Here is a 16,972-nt window from a genome sequence, read left to right as displayed (position 1 = left end):
AGAGAGAGAGAGAGAGAGAGAGAGAGAGAGAGAGAGAGACGGGGCGGGGGGAGAGTGAGGTCTAGAAAATGGGACCACCGAGGGAGGTATTTTAGAGTGGAGAGCTGGATACAAACCTAGAACGAAGTTATTTCGTGAAATGCCCAAGCAGCCATTCACTCAGACTGGCACATCCTATTAGAACTATTTTTAATGCCGTATTGTAGGCACTGTCATAAATATCACAGGCTGGAAGTTTCTGTGTGCATGGAATAAGGATCATGTTCCTACTACGATGCAATATTACCTTTATCATCACCACGCAATCTTTATTAAGGGTCTCCCAGTACACATGCCATAGAAGAAGGCAGTATCTCTACAGCAAGCACAATAGATTTATGAGTAAAAAGTTGAAAGCACCCTGATCATTTTAAATGTGAGACAAATGCCATATAATGAGTTGACATTTTTCACAGAGTGCGTCTTCTGGTGGATGAAGGCTACGAAGATCGAATTCTGATGGCACACGACATACATACGAAGCATCGGCTGATGAAGTATGGAGGTCACGGCTACTCTCATATACTTACCAACATTGTTCCTAAAATGTTGCTTAGAGGGATCACTGAGAATGCACTTGATAAGATACTAATAGAGAACCCTAAGCAATGGCTAACTTTCAAGTAGGATGGTTGTTGACAGACTCACACCTTGAGTAGAAAGCTCACAGAGAACATTTTTCAGTGATTTCAAACCCACAGTGAGATACTAGTCAGAGCTACGTAGGACGAATGACGGATCATTTCCTATTTATGAGAATTAGAAATTTTGCCTTCTCAGAAACCAGCTGGTACATCGGTACCTTTAGGAAGTTACTGACCTAACGGAGCCCTCTTGTTCTGCCTTTGACAAAATAAATACAGAAGCACCTATTTCCAAACAGTGATTTACATTCTGTATCCCCTCTAGCAAAGTTTTGCTTTGTTTTGTTTTCTTAATCTATCAGCTGCACTACTTGAGGAAATTTAAAGTGTTTCTAGTTAAATTACCCCCTTCTGGAGCAATCTAATGTTTCTTGTAATATTGATGATCCTACTAATTATCCTGCTGTTCTTTAATTAATGCTTAATGAATAATATGGCACTTGAAAATAGCTTCTGCAGCAAGGGAAGTTAAAGTTTGAGGCTTTTTCCCCCCAAAGGACACTGTAATACAATCACCAATTCACAATGATAAAAATATTGTCGAAGCTTAATTATATTCATTATATATTGTAGAAGTTGTCTACCTATCTATATTGACTGGTAATAAATCAGTTTTGTTGCCTGTGGCTTCCTGGTATCCATTTTTGCTGTAAAGCTTTGTCAGTTTAAACATTTGTATAAGGGGGCATGAACACATAATACTGAATTATAAAAATTCAATGGTAAAAGTCAAAATATATTACATAATATAGTTTAATGAATCATTACATTTATAATAACAAAGGCCACAGTTTAATTGATAATATATATGCAAAAAAAGAGAAATGTTTGCCATATATATATTCCCTTTATTTCCCTTACCTTTTATTTGTTTTTCCTTGGGCCTAAACAGAGAAAATGATGCTTAGTTATCTGAAGAAAAGGTCAGATCTATTAGAAATGGCATTCTGACTCGAGCCTACTCTTCAAAAGGTACCCACCCCCGATGTTTTGTGTAAATAAAGCCTTTTTAAAACTCTTAGTTGATGTGCACTGCTGTTTATAAATTAATCTTTTGGTTGATTCCTCATTATGCTATTTGTTACAAACAAAAACAAAAACAAAAACCCCCAAAAACTCCAAACCCCAGCTACCAATTCCTCTTTGATAAATATATGTCGTTCAATAGAAATAAATTCGTTGAAACCCCATTATCAGTTATCTAACATATTAGAAAGGCCAAATAGAATTAGTCATTATTCCTGATGGGTGGGCTAAGCATTTTTGATCATAGACATCATGACAGTGACTCCGACCAAGGCATTTAAACTAAGCAAACAGCACCTTCAGATGGGAACATCATGCATAACTCTTTCGGAAAGTTGAGGTTTACGAAACACAAGGTATTTCCGTGGCTCAAAGATGATCACGCTTTCTGTGTATTAGAACATAAAGTACCCAAGAGGAACGAGCCCGGGGAACAAACTAATTCCTTTAAATGAAAAAATGCAAATGTCCTTCACCAGTAAAACAAGCAGATTTTTAAATCCCTGTTTTTGAAATCTACTTGTCAGAGTCTTCAAAGGCAACCGAGGAGGTGGGGGGGGGGCGGGGAGGGCGGGGTAGGGACAGATTTTTCATCGTAACAGTGGAAGTTGTCCGATAGGGAGGATATATCAACATGCATTTTTAATCTTTTTCTTAGATTAAAGAGATGGCTTTTGGCAGTGTATTTTAACCAGAGAGAAATGATTTGCACTACTCTCAGAATCTACTTTACTGTCAGCTTTAATCCACCTGAGAAAAAAGAAAAAAGTGATCATTCAAATGCATATCATTCATAGACATTGCAAAAAAGAGCCACCCGTTTCTGCAGTCCTAATATTAACAGTCTGACACAGAATGCGGTGGGAATATTGATTGGCATATGGTAATAAAGAAGCCGTAGGCTTAATTTACAGACATGTGACGGATAGGGCATTTTAACCTAATAAACTTTACGTTTCTGGGTAGCTCTTAAAAGAGAAGCCATTTCAATTGTTTTGCTATTCCATACACTTTTGTAATCCAAAATATATTTCGATCCAAAATAAGTCAAATGATTTTTGCGTGTTTGTGTGTATATATACACATACTTTTTTAGATTAAATTTTTGAGGCTATACAGCCACTGTGCCTGTGGTCTGAAGCCATATATATATTATACTTCCTCTAACATATGTGTGTGTGTGCATGTACACACAAATACATGTATTTGTAGCAGATACTGGTATAAAATATATACACTTTGTTGTCATATTGGTTATACGTGAAATTATTCCTTTTGAAATAACCTCAGGCCAGGACTTGTAGTAACTATTTGAAGGCCTTACTTAGTGTCCCCTTGGTGACCCATGCAGTAGCTCAAATTAAACCTTTGTGCATTGGGTTTATGAATAATCTTTTGTTCCAAAGAAAGCAAAAGCCTCAGTCTGATTTAACACCAAAGAATAAATTTCTCTGACTTTCTAAGTAAATCTAAACACATTCTATTGACAAAATGGACACACAGGGGATTTTCTAAATACCACACATAATTACACGTTTGCACACTTAGAGGGTAATCCTATGATACAATTTCGATCTCCATTTTTAAAAGATAATCACCAGAAAGGAGAGAAAAGAAAATTCACAAGAAAAAGGAAATGTGAAAATGATCATAGGCTTGGGAATTCCCTCAAATCCAGAAAATTCCAGGTTAAGGCTTGAAGTTGAATCATTCCCAGGACTAGCTCTAAAGTTAACAAAAGTACAAGGCAAACAATTTCTTTGGGGACAAGCAGCATTATTTCAATTAGACCTTCTCCTGCAGGGTAAGATCATTCTCCCCACACTATGAATGGACTCCAAGTATCATCAGAAGCAGGTAAACTCACAAGAACCAAAGCTGATATATGGATCAAAGCAGCAGGGTCACAGAACACCAAAGTATCATAGATATTGGAGAAATAATTCAGTGTCTTAGATTTTTCTATAAAAATTTGTGATCTATATAGGACTTCATTCACATGGACACTAACAATAAGGAGGAGAATTTGCTTTGGCGGTAATGGATAACACATCTGCTTATCTTGCTTTTAATTTTTTTTTTTTTTTTTTTTTTTTTTTACAGAATGTTTCTGAGTATACAGATGTGAGTCAGGTAGCATTTGAATTCCCCACATATACACAACTGAGGTGCCCCGCAACTGGCATCCCCTGGGATCCTTGATTCAGTGACGTCAGCCATACGAATCCAGTGTCCAAACTCAGAATAATAATCTTAGTTTCTGCGTTATCAGTCCGCATAAATAATAAATCCAGAAAATGTGCTGTATTTGTTGTTATTTCCTCCGTGTGCTTTCCCGCCATCTAGTTTGATGTAGACTTCATCTCCTGGCTCCAAATGAAGAACCACACTGTTACTGGCATAATCATAATTCTGATCGGCGTCTTGGGCAATGGCACTGGCACGCACCTATGTGAAACAAACAAGAATTAGAATGCGTGGAAGAAAATTCTCCAGTATTCTCTCTCTCTCTGTCTCTCTCTCTCTCTCTGTCTTTTTTCATCCATTCACAGCACGGTAAGCAGACTTGCTGCCATAGCACAGAATTTAGCATGAGAGAGTCCACCTGGGCCTTGGAGCTCTTTGAGGAGATCTTTGCAACAGTTCGAGCTCTATCCCTGGAAAGGAGGAACAGAAAGAAGAAAATGGTGCTTTCCTGAGGGTCACGGCAGCCGTCTTTTCTTACCTTACGTGGTAAAAACAATGCACACCAACCTATTCTCTTCCTAAATCAGCACTTTTTCTAATTCCTTGAACCTCTACACCCAATCACTTCTTGGAATGGAAATAAGGGTAATTTTTTTGCATTTCAATTCAGACCAATTAGCAATAATCTAAACCAGCTGTTTATGAGTACAGAGGTTTAATCCAAACTTCAGCGGGTCCCCAGGATTTTCTGAAAATCGAGATCCACAGGCAGTTGAGATTCAGAGAAATAAAACAACTCCAGCTCTACTACATAGGGGAAAAAAAATGAAGAAAGCCAAAGTAAAGCCTTTTTTTTTTTTTTTTTTGCCAGAAATCTAACTCACTTAAACGTCACCCAAGTTTGCAGAGTTCATTTTTCTATTTGTGGCTTTTTATTACTTCATTGTGCTGTGTGCACTTAAATAAATTATTTAATTGCCACATATCTAAAAGTTGTAGAAGGAAATAAGATTTGAGGCCTCTAAAATCTCTAAAACTTTTTAATGATCTGATTGAACACCCTTTTATATTTAGGTGATTCTAAAATGTGTGGTTTGCTTTGAGGATAGAAGCTGCCTATAATCCTCTCATGTTCAGCCTGTGACATAGACATCCTATCACATTCTCAACTCCGATTAGGCTTCATATTCATTTAGCCATATTTTGATTCTGCCTTGGAAAAAAAAATTTTCCATAGGCAGACTTATATTTGACTTATTTCAGTAAGACATCTTCTACTCTGTGCCTTGTTTCTATTCCATTATAATGGTGCTTCCCTTAATAACAGAGCAACCGATTTAGTGGTTTTGTAAACCTGTGTTATGTAATAATACCTGACTTGGGGTACCGTGTGCTGGCAAAATGAGGGAAACGAGGCACACGTCAAGAATTTCCAGGTGTTTCTTTCAAAATTTCAGTGATAGGTTTTCAAATTAAATTTTCATGGGCTATGTTCTCACATTAATGCTGAAATGTTAAAAAAGGAGAAGGCTCTTTGACACTGCTGAACTTGTGAAGTAATTTGAGTAATATTTTAAAAATTTCTTTCTCTGGATATCGTATAGCAAAAGGAGAAAGGGGCTTAAAGGATTTAGAATTGCTTTAACCCTGGGCTAACTGACACTAATACAGTGAAAGCAATGTACCACGCAATTATGCTCAGAAACACTGACTCAAATGTATACACCGATTCAGCGAGGCGATCTGTGTTGACCATTAAGTAATAATACAATGTAACGTCACAATATTTCCTAGAAATTAATTGTAGGTTTGTAGGAGTTGAATGTTTTGATTCATTAATTTCACCTAGTTATAAATTCCCCGGGGGGGGGGGGGGGGAATCTATGGGGAGGATAGCGCTGTTATGACCTGATGTTTTTCTTAACGTGTGAATTTTTAATGGGTTAGAGAAATTAAAAGACAAATTAGTAATTGGCCATATCAGTAATATATTAATGAATTCACAATCCATAAATATACTATTCAGCTATTATTGATAACCAGACATATTTAGTGCTTTAGGTATTTAATATATGCTCTGCTCTATGGGTGTTGTGCTTTAACACTGTTCTCTATAGAAAGGCATCTGGGAACCAGGACTCATTAAAATCCCTTGATTTAGAGACAATAGTCTTAAATGTAGTTTTTATTCGATAGCGTATAAGCACAGAACCATGTAAATGTGACCATTTTTATTCTGTAGGTACAACCACGGAGACCTGCAAATGCATCACTGTGATCCTACAGACTAGAAGGTTACCCTTATGGTTTTTCACTTCCTTTGTCATGTGACTGCTTTTTAATAAAAGTGATTCTCTTAAGCTATTAAGCTATACTGTAGACCGCAAGACTTTCCCAATTAAATAACTGCCGTACTCCAGCACGCTTTGGACAATTTCAGAATGTCTGCTCACCTGATCACGCTCGGAAGGTACAACGGCACTTGAAATTTCAAGCTCTAGTAACCAGCTCGGCGACTTCGAACAATTCTTCCTTTAAGCCATCAAACTACTGAGCAAGGTAATGCATCCACCTTGGAGGCTATTTTCAGGCTCCCAAATGTACACCGATTTCAGCATTTTCTCCGGGAATATGATGCATCCTTTCCTCAGCCCTATGTACCCATTTCTGCCTAAAGGTCCTCTAAAATCTTTTCATATCACAAGTTAACTATTTAGATTCCGCTTCATCTGTAGTGCGGGTTTCACAGCTTTTTAAAATGATGGTATTAATTTGGCATTTCATTAATCCTGCTAATAAATGAATATCAACTCACAGACTGTTGTTTCCAATATATCTCATGTTCCTCCATGCTGTAATTCACACATTCTTAGAATAAAAATTGGTCCTGAGTTGTTTTATGGTTCTAATCTGGGGCCAGCTTCAGTGGTTAATACAGTGGCTTGTTACAGGGACATTGCAGTGACTGTGCTCACACAGCAATTTTTAAATTCAGGTTTGGCTGCTAAAAGTGTACAAACACATTACAATTATGTTTCCTGTCTCTTTATACAGCCATTTGAGTCCAACTTCTACCTTTCATATCAACAAATGGTATGATTAGATTTTAGGTTGATGGTTTCAACGGGGAATATGAGAACTGTAATCCCTTTAGTGGCATATTTGTGAGAACGTAGCAGCCTGTGTGGCTTTAGCATTATCTTATTAGTGAGGGTTTATCATCGGAGACGATATTTATGGTAACATTTGCTAATTTAATTAATTGCTACTGATGCTCCCATAATTTCATTTTCATTGTACTTCTGTGGGATCATAAACAAAAGGTTAAGTGGTGCATCAGGTTAATTTACCGGCCTTTGATGTTTCCATCTGTGATCCTGCATTCAACACAAAGCATAAATAAAATGCTTCCCATATAGTTACGGTCCAGAGGCACTCCTCTATCCTAGAGTGAACTGCATTTTTAGTTTAATTTTTGTGCTTCTCAAATCCACTTAATCCATAGCACATTACACTGACATAGATCTCTGAGTTTCTGTTTTATGAAAACAAATTAGGTCTGCTCAGGGGGGAGACTGCCATGCTAAGAAGTGATCGGACAAGAACATAACTGAAAACCAAGGATAAACTATTTGTTTCATAGTAATAAAATAAATTTCATAAAATAGTTCTCATTTGCAACTCTCTGCAAATCAGACTCTACAAAATAGTCCTGTTCTAGGGATAAAATTCCTTAATGGTAATATTTTAATAGCCATTTTCCAAAAGAGTCCATGTTGAAGTCGAAAATACATTGTGTGGTGTTACATATACATATATTTTTTAATTACTTGTTGCACACCTTTTGAAGAAGTCACAGCTTAATAACGCCAATGGAGAGCTTGCTACATGATAAGGTCAGCTGGTTTGCCTTATTTTTTTTTTTTTTTTCCTGATCCTCAGAGAATGTGCCTGCTAGGATGATACAAAGGAGCATTCGACTCTCCAAACGATGAAATAATTTTAAAAACAAAATGCAGGTAGCGCATGTATAAGAAATGGTTTTCTTGGAATCAGTACAATATACCTGAGCTCAGCAGTTGAGATAAGAACACTTAAACTAATTAATATGTATCGTTCCCTGATTAGTCATGCAATTGCCATTTCTGGATACTTAAAGATGTGAGTGTTTTTATTCAGTGGCTGATAAAACTTGGTATTGTTCCATTTTAATTAATACCTCTAAAAACAATCCTTCAGCCCGACAGTAATTTCCAGACCTAACCTTTGAGTCAGAAGAGAGCCAATTTGAAAAGAAATGGGTGCCTCATCACTGTCTGCCAAGGGGCTGGTCATAAACCATTCCCTAAAGGCGACAGAATACCTCTATTTGGGTACGGTGAGTCATGCCATGCCCTTTTTAGCCATTTACCTATACCTGGCTCACTGCTCTACAAATGATTTTTATTTATCTTAATATTATTTTTGTGCATAATAACTATAATAAACAACCCTGTCAGTGCCGCCTGGTGGCCATTTCCCCTTTTTTGTTGTTGTTGTTTGTTTGTTTTGTTTTGTTTTGTTTTACCTGTCCTGTGGGTTCCTTGAGCTTTTTTCATTCCTTTTGAAGTGACGGGTGGGAGGAAGGGGGAGGGCAGGATTTTGTGCCCCTTCCTGATACATTTAGAGCCTTTGTCTCCCACTTTTGAAAAAACTCTGATACTGAATTCGAATTAGGCCTTTGGAATAAATCCTGCCTTAATGCTGCTTAATAGAGACCTGGGTTAGAACGGAAAAGGTCTGATTTCGAGGGGGCGGGTGACCTGAAGCCCAATGAGCCCTCGTTAAATCTAAGTTGGCCACAGCGGGGTTCCCTGGGCCACCCAATAAGCAAAATTAAAGCCAGAGAACCCAGCCCAGACTTCAGGCTGCAGGTTGCAAGGCCTTGCCCGAGTGCGGCTGCTGATTCAGCGCGCGAGCCTCAGGTCTGATTACACTTTTAGGCAGTTACAAATACTATTGTTCTCTTCTGACGGAGAAATTAGACGCACTTTGTTTTTGCACTGACCGCGAATTTCTCAAGCAAACGGTAAAGTGGCCCCGGCAGAAAAGTGCCCACCCGTGGCCCTTGTGGCAGAGCCGACCAGCTCAGGAGAATAAGTCCCCGGGGCCCGGGCGCTGCTCTGAGGCTGGTTCACAGTCAAGGCCAAGGCCACTGCCTCTCGAGAGAAGGCGGGGGGTGGAAAGACTACCCAGCCGGCGGCCCGGGGCTCCCTGGCGGTGAGGCCCGTGGCCCCAGGGCCGGCTCGGCCTCCTACCCCAGCCGGTGGAGTAAGGGCTCTGCGTTTGGGTGCGTGTTTTACGGCGTGCACTCACGAGTCTCAACTTTTTTCTTTTGTCATCAACACTCTTTACTTCTCCCCCTTCTTCTGCTGGGGCTGAAATCTAAACAGGAGTTTGCGTCTTGCATTTGACTATACGCTTGTTTCCGAGGTCTGGGACGCCGCAAGGGCCCTGGCGACCGCAAGTCCCCGGTCCCTCTTCGGCTCGGGACGCCCCACACTTGGACTCGCTCTTTCGGGTCCCTTCTTTCTCCAGCGGGCCCCTTTCTCCCCCGAGTTTGCCACCCTGGCACGCCCGCTTCGGGGCTCCCCGCTAGCCGTCCTGTTCCAGGCAAAGCCTGAGAGCGACCCTAAAGCTGCAGAAGATCCCCCGGCCGAGGGTAGCGTCCCGCTCCGGGCCTCCCGGGGCACAGGCTGCCCAGGGGACCGAGCTCCCAGCTCCCCTGCCCTCGAGGGTCGCTCTCGCACTCGCGCGCACAGCGAGCGCAGGTCCTACCTTGGGAACCGCCCTCTCCAGGCCTCCGGGCGCCCTCTTAGGCCCGCGACCCCCGCCTCTCCAGGGAGTAACAGCGTCCCCTCGGCTCCACTCCCGGGAGCCCGGCTGCCGCGCCCTTCCTCCGCGGGCTCCCACCCCCATTTCCGGGGTCTCCTCCCTCTTGCCTGCACCTTCCCGCGCTCCCTCCCCGCCCACCCCGCTGCCTGCCGGCACTCACCTGGTTGTTCTTGCAGAGATCAGCCCACATGCTGGTGCCGTCCCCTCCGCGCATCAGGACGTGGTAGGTGAAGAAGTAGATGCCCGGGATAGAGCAGGTGAACTTGCCCGTGGTGGGATCGTAGTGGTTACCGAGGTTGGTGACCACGTCGTCGAACTTGAGCACCTCGTAGCCTTCGTGCTGCCGCTTGAGGCCGGCGTAGAAGGCGATCTTGGGCACCGTGCTGTAGGTGGCGGCGCTGATGGCCCCGGCCGCGTTCAGGCCGGGCGCCCCGGGCGGGCCCGGCAGGCCTTGGCGGCCGGGCTCGCCCTTCTCGCCCGGAGGGCCCACGGGACCCGGCGGCCCGGGCTCACCGGGGGGCCCGCGCGGGCCCGCCTTCCCCGGCCTGCCGGCCTCGCCTTTGGGGCCCTGGATGAAGGTGGGCAGGGACTGCATGAGGCCGCGGTCGGGCGTGGCGGCCGTGCTGGGCGCCTTGGTGCCCCCGTAGGGGTCGCAGACCATGCGGCAGGTGCCCAGCATCTCGTAGTGCGCCGACGTGCCGGCCGAGCTCACCAGCACCGGGATGAGGATAACCAGCAGCAGCACCATCACCACCCCCAGCGCCCCGGCGGCGATCAGGCGCCTCCTGCTGCCCACCAGCCGGCTCAGCGCGGGGCGATCCTCTTGTCTGCTTTTGGACAAAATTTTGAAGGTTGGGCGGGGACCTCCTCAGAGCCGAAAACAACCCCCTGCGAACCCCAACTCCCCTGGGCGGGCGCGCGCCGGCCGCTCCCCGCCTGCTCCTGCTCCTGCTCCCGCTCCCCCTGCTGAGGCTGCGGCTGGGGAGGGAGCTCGGACGCCAGGCGACTGGAGCTGAAGTCCCGGGCTGGGGGGGGGGGGGGCTGGGGGAGGGGCGCGCAGGGCGCCCTCTCGCCTCCCGCGAGCCCCTTGGCACCTGTGGCTGCGCCTCGGGCGCCGGCGCGGCCACCCGGAGGGCAGAGCCAGCCGCCGCCTGTCGCGCCGCCCGGGGCCGCTCACACTTTTATGCGGCCGCTGCCTGCGATCGACTTTTCCGTTTTTGCCGACTGCGCCAGTTCGCACCAACTTTCCGTCTGAAGTTGCCTTTTTCTGCCTCCTCCTCGGCTTCTCTCGCTGGCTCGGTTCGCCCTTCCGCTGCCTGTCTCCCCCTCCTTCGCCACCGCCACGGCAGCCCTAAGAGAGGCGCACTCCCCCCCCGCCCCCCGCGAGCTCGGGCCGGCCGCCCCCCGGGTGCGCGGAGCAGCGGCGGCGGCGGGCACGGTCAGCGCGGCGAGGCTCGGGGCTGGAGCGGCGGAGCCAGTGAGCAGCGGCGAGCGCCTGGCGGCCGGGAGCGGAGCGCGAGAGAGACTGAACGCAGAATCCTGCCCGGGTACCACCTGCAGGAGAAGAGGAGGCTGACAAACGCGCGCCGGAGCAATTTATAGGCACCCAAGGCACAGAGGAAGGGGAGCCGCTCTAGCATCTCACTGCAGCATCTGCTCCGCGCATCCCACTCAGAGAGAGTTTGGCATCGCTCTGACAGTGTGGGATTTTTTTTTTCTCAGCCTCTCTCTCTTCCCCCCCCCCCCCCCCGCACATGGATGAACAGTGAGATCGTGAACACTCCCTTGCCGAGCCCAGGTGATGGCAGCTCTCTCGTTGGACACACCTGGCGGGGGGAGGGGGAGGGAGACCGCTGTGCAATGGCCTCGGGGACTCGAAGGTCACACCTAAGCCCCCTGTGTCCCCGCGGGGAGCTGCGCCACTTGGAGGGTGGAGGTGAGGGTTGAAAAGAGGATGGCTCCGTTGACAACATTTCTCTGCTGGCTCACCCACAATCAGCCGGCGCTTCAGGTGTTTTTCAAAATGCCACTTTTAACATAAGAAGGGCCCTTTAGAATTTTCCAGATGGTTTTCTCTTGTAACCTTATGGTTTCCCTCGCCAGTCTTCTAAAATGAAGCAAGATGCCACCCAGAGAACAGGAAGGTGTGTTGAAAAGCCCAAGGGCTGTTTTGAATGATTATGAATGAATAGGCCCACCACACCAGGGGGTGGGGGTGGGGGTGGGGGTGGGTTCTTTTAACAAATGCGCGGATCCCGTGTCCTCGCTTACAGGACTGCAGTTCTAGCTACCTTTCAGGAGATCCTGCCATCGGATCTGAAGTTGCATGTACTTGCACTACCGGCACGAGAGATAATGACTTGTCGGATGTCTTTCAAGGTCTTAAAGCAAGCAGCCTTTCCAAAAGTCCTGGGCAAGATCTTTTGCTGAGATATGGAAAGTGTCCTGTAAGCTCCAGGCACAGTTCCTGCATGTACACTGAGGCATGGGGACAAGAGGTAACACAGGAGAGCAGAAGGAAAAGCCTGGATTTGTGATATTAATGTAAAACCCCCCGAGTAGGTATTAGGCAAGTTATCCCACTAACAAATACAGAAGGCACACAGGAACGGCCTTAAATAAACAAGCAGAATTGATTTGTAAATCATACTTTTGCATTCAGGACCCATGGATGTCAATCAAACGTGGATGGCATTTGCTTGTCAATACGGGGATGATGGCTGGGAAGATGGTGACTTATTACATCAGGGTGAGAATCTGAAATGAGCAAGAACAAACAACAGCACAGCAAGCGGAACAGGAACCTCCCGGCGGCCTGGGATCTTGTCTGCGGCTACCATAGCACCGAGCGTCTCCTTTTCGGTTCCCTCCGCCTACCTTCCACAGCACCCCGGTTTAGTTCTTTCTTTCCTTCTTCTCGGTTTCAAAAGTAAGGTCAAATGAGCCGGCGGAAGACAACACCGACTCATTGATTCTTTTAAGAGAAATGTCGGGAGCTCCTTCAGGCCTTTCCTGGGAGAATCAAGAGCGAGGCGCAGGCCCGCCGGGCCCAACCCAGCCTAGGTCTCCAGGTTTTCTCTCCCTCTGGCTGCTGAGGGGGCCACTGCTCTTGCTACTGGACAAGAGTCCTTCCCACTCCTCAAACCTTTAACTTTTATTTTCGGGTAGTGGTTTTAGAAACGTGTGTCTGTGTCTTGGGAATAATTATACATGTATTTCAGAATACTTTTATTCACACGAGGAACCTTATTTTCATATATTTGAGCAGCGGACACATAGCAAATTCTCCACTGACCACGATGCCTATTTTCCTAACACACGATCTGGGTTGCTTCTCAAAAGCCACCTTTCTTTTAGGGGATGAGATGGTAAAGGGTGGTAACAGGATGAAGGTTAATGCATTAATCAAACTCTTTTCCGATGCACCAAGCTATCAACATTCAGAAGACTTCTTTATTGCTAAAGAGAGTCCAGGTGGGGGATAGAGGGGGCAGTTTTTAAAAGGTAGAGTTGAATAAATAAATTCTCATTGAAAAATCTCAAGATACATGGCATTTTCCGCTGGAGACTGCTCACCTTACAGAGGAACCCAGTGAGGATGCCATGAAATGGTAGGGTTGGAATGAATGCGGGCAAGCGAGTCCACACCAGCTCACGTTTGCAGATGTTGTAAGGGCGGGACACAGCTGGGAGCAGAATCGGGGCTGTCCAGTGCGCGTGCTGGTACCCTTTCCTCTACATTGCACTGACGGACCTATGGTACCGCTCTGTTCATGGAGGCTCCTCTCCTTCTCCTTCCTTTAATGCCAAAGCGCAGCTTGGCTTCGCGAGCGAGGGCACTGGCATCTTAAAGTTCTGCTGAGGTTTGGAAAGGTGCTCTGTAGTCCTTCACGAAGAAGGCAACGTTGGCCAGGCCACATGGCTGAGCCATTTTCCTGTTGAGTGCACAAACCCCGGGTGGCCCGTGGACATTTGGCTTTTCAGCGAAGTAAGTTTAAATTATGGGTCTCCTTCCTTCTCTAGAAGCGTCCCACCATGTGCTTTGGGAGAAGCTTCTTGTTGTCGTTCAGGATGACTGGGTAGTAGGTGAACTAATGGCAGCTTGCAGCCACTTTCCACCACTTGAATTTCTGAGAAGGTTCTCTGGAAAGTTACTCACGCTTCAGCCCTTATTCTGACAGTTTGAATAAGCCATCTGATATGGCATATTACTCATCATCTCTATATGTATATAATAATAGAAAATGTGTCAATTAAAAAAAAAATATTTGGTTCTCTTCAGTCATCATCAGAGAAGCAAGTTATCGCTCAGATTTGATGTTAATCTTGGAGATGAGCCCTGGGAATCTAATTTTCCCAATCATTTCTCAAGGAAACCCAAGGCTCCGTATTCCCGTTCCTTCTACACCTGGGACTCTGTGACCATTCGGATTATGAAGTTAAACGCAGAAACCCAAGATCCAGGTTGGATGACGGTGCTGTGATTTTCATCTTCCCCACATCATCTCTGTCTCTTTCGGAGAACCCAGCAGATCCTGCACACGCGACTCCCACACAGATGTGCAGGGACATCATTAATCTTTATTGAGCGCCCACCGGCAGCACAGCCCTACACTGGGCTCTTACAAGGCAAACAAATCTTTAGTCATGAGAATGATTTCCAAATGCAGCCACACTTAAACAGAAATAGCATTTATAAGGAGACAATAAAAGGAGTTAGCAAACCCAAGGACTATCTACAGGAACAGAGATTTTAAAAGTCTGAAAAAAAATCAGACTGGGATCAGCTATTTACCTTTGATTTCTGGGTCTCCAAATTGTATTTCAGGACATATACTCCTTTGGCTGAGGAATTCGAGATTTCTAGAAAGGGTCTGCTTGGAGTAATGGAAGGAAGTAGTAGTATATCCTTATGGCTTTGGAATCAGAGGAGTCTTAATTTGGATCCAGTGTCTTCATTTACTAGCTATGAAAGTTACTTAATCTCCCTGAGGCTTAATTCCCTTTTCTCTAAAATGGGAATAACACTAACACCTAAATTGTAGGGTTGTTGTGAAGACGCAAGTTACTGCGTCAATTACAGTGCTACCCAACTCATGACCAGGGCCCAGTAAATGTCAGTTTTCATGTTTATCTGTTGTAGGACTGCTGAGTAGAACATGTGCATACGGGCTGGACGGTAGGACACAGGCTTCGTAAAGGAAGCTAAAGGGTCAGACTTAAGACAAATGCCATCAAATGGATACTAAGTATCACAGACTTGGACAAAACTAGATAGAACACACAAGTTTTCCAGGAGAGGTGCCTGTGTATCATATTATATAATATGAAATGAAGTAAGACAAAACTCAAAACAACGCTCACCTTCACTTTTCTCCAAAATAAGAAAAAAAAAAACACTTTTATAGCAAGATAATTTGAATTCACTGCAGTTTCACAGACCAACATGTTGGATTTAAAACCTACTAGGAAGCGTTAAAATGTGCCCCCCCCACCCCGTTCCCGGAAAGTTCCCCAAATCAACAGGTTGCAAATGTATATAAAAATCATTGAGATAGTTTCTCAGGAACTGTTCCCGTGGATGACGATTCTTGAAAAAGTTAACATATATCAGAGAGGGCTGCTTTGTATAGTTAGCCAGAAGAGTAATCACTCTGAAGGAAATAAATCATAACCACATGCAGTAGGGAATTTTCAACAAAAAACTCTCCATGGAGGATAGTGAGTTGGAAAGCTGGCTTGACAGGTCTTTTGCCAGAAAACTATTGAATAGCCAGCTGGAAAATTATTGAGTAGCACATTGCATAAGACTTGGTATAATGCATGGCTTCAAGTTGGCCTCAAATTCTTGTCATATCAATCAATGCAAGGATGAAATCTCTAATATGGATATGCTATTTTATACTCGCTTTCCACGGGTGGAATGGTCAGGCCCTAAGACCCTATTTGATGTAGAACTGAAGGGAAAGTTACCAACAATGAAATCTCAGGGGTCAGCAAGTCCTCCCAAGTGATGGTCGTGATAACTCGGCCATACAAGGAAGATGGGCGAGTTCAAGAAACTGCTGCCATTAGACTATAGGGCATTCCAAGCAGAAGATATATCATAGAAACACAGCTGCGAAGCCTTATAGCAGACAAGGTCAATTGGTCAGGTCAGATTGGTTAATCAGGCAGGTAGCGATAAGAACTGCGGTAGTCTTATTGTTTTAAAAATCAAAAGCATCATGAATCCTGACAGAGGTTACAGAGAACCACCAACAGAGCCAGACCCTGCCAAGAGCAGCTGCTATTCTAGAATCTGGGTCTAAGCGAGATTGGGCTGGGGTCGATAGAAACATCAAATGAAAGTACATTCAGCCCCACTGCTATATGAGAGTACCCCCAGAGAAACTCACTTTCAAATATGAACAATCTGTCCTGTGGAAAAAAAATATTGCATTCCTTGGGTATTTGTAGATGAATAGACATATCAGCTTTTCCCTAATTCGGGCAACCTCTTGGGAATAGTCTTGAACTACGTAAAAATAGATACAGTTTAAAACCATAATCCTAAAAATAAATTGTAATTTAGATCTGTAATAAGCTGGAGGGGAAAAAATTTAACTATCGTAGGGAGTTGTATGTTCAATATAAGTAGTTGTATATTTCAGTGTTTCCCATTGAAAGTAGTTGCAACAATTCATCATTTAATTACTTTATATTTGGCTCTGGAAAGTGGAAAATGTAGTAAAAGGTGGTGCTACTTAGATGAGGGTTTGATGTTTTTCTTTTGCCTGGACAGTCCAAGACACAAGAGGTAATCTTTCCACTCATCAATATCCACAAAGGTCTAGGGTTTCGCTCAGGCCTTCTAAGACTCATCAGCACATAAAAATATTCTGAGCGTGAGCTGCTCCACAGATGGTAATCATTCTGGGTATTTTAGCCTTTTATTGTCTGCTGCTGCCTTGTTTGGACCATTCTAGCAAGCTAGCAAATTCACCGGGGCAGGAAACAGAAGCAAAATGATTCATTTTATTACCAATGGCTGCTTTCATAAAAGAAAGTTCAAAACTATTTGCTAAATTGAGGATTACTCGAGCATGTCTATTATCCAATAGTTGCCATCATGCATTTATATGTGTGTGTGTATTTGCAATCATATGTATAGTTTCTTTACATTTACTCTTAAGGGTTTGTTAAACCTTAGTAGTCGGATA

General features: G+C 44.4%; 2 protein-coding genes and 1 long non-coding RNA gene across 5 annotated transcripts in view; 2 read left to right on the top strand and 1 right to left on the bottom strand.

Annotated features, from left to right (window-relative positions):
- Positions 1–1,704, top strand: part of PTER (phosphotriesterase related) — a 70,267-nt gene extending 68,563 nt beyond the window's left edge. For all 3 annotated transcript variants that reach the window (XM_040451321.1, XM_040451323.1, XM_040451322.1), the window contains exon 5: positions 456–1,704. In XM_040451321.1, the coding sequence (XP_040307255.1) occupies positions 456–666 (211 nt within the window). In that variant the 3' untranslated portion in view covers positions 667–1,704. The remainder of the gene's footprint in view (positions 1–455) is intronic.
- A 730-nt stretch (positions 1,705–2,434) lies between these two features.
- On the bottom strand, positions 2,435–11,077 carry C1QL3 (complement C1q like 3). Its single transcript, XM_040451324.1, has 2 exons — positions 9,931–11,077; positions 2,435–4,157 (listed from the first exon to the last, which is right to left on the bottom strand). The coding sequence occupies exons 1-2, from the start codon at positions 10,516–10,518 to the stop codon at positions 3,978–3,980; spliced, it is 768 nt and encodes a 255-aa protein (XP_040307258.1). The 5' UTR covers positions 10,519–11,077; the 3' UTR covers positions 2,435–3,977.
- Positions 11,078–11,512: 435 nt separating this feature from the next.
- On the top strand, positions 11,513–16,519 carry LOC121014767 (uncharacterized). The gene is made up of 2 exons (XR_005783412.1): positions 11,513–11,568; positions 12,433–16,519. It is a non-coding gene; the product is annotated as an uncharacterized LOC121014767 (long non-coding RNA).
- Positions 16,520–16,972: the final 453 nt, after the last annotated feature.

The sequence above is a fragment of the Herpailurus yagouaroundi genome, unplaced genomic scaffold, assembly GCF_014898765.1.
Source record: "Herpailurus yagouaroundi ecotype Mexico unplaced genomic scaffold, PumYag 203, whole genome shotgun sequence".
In the NCBI taxonomy this organism is placed as follows: Eukaryota; Metazoa; Chordata; class Mammalia; order Carnivora; family Felidae; genus Herpailurus; species Herpailurus yagouaroundi.
This window is presented reverse-complemented; position numbering and strand designations above follow the sequence as displayed.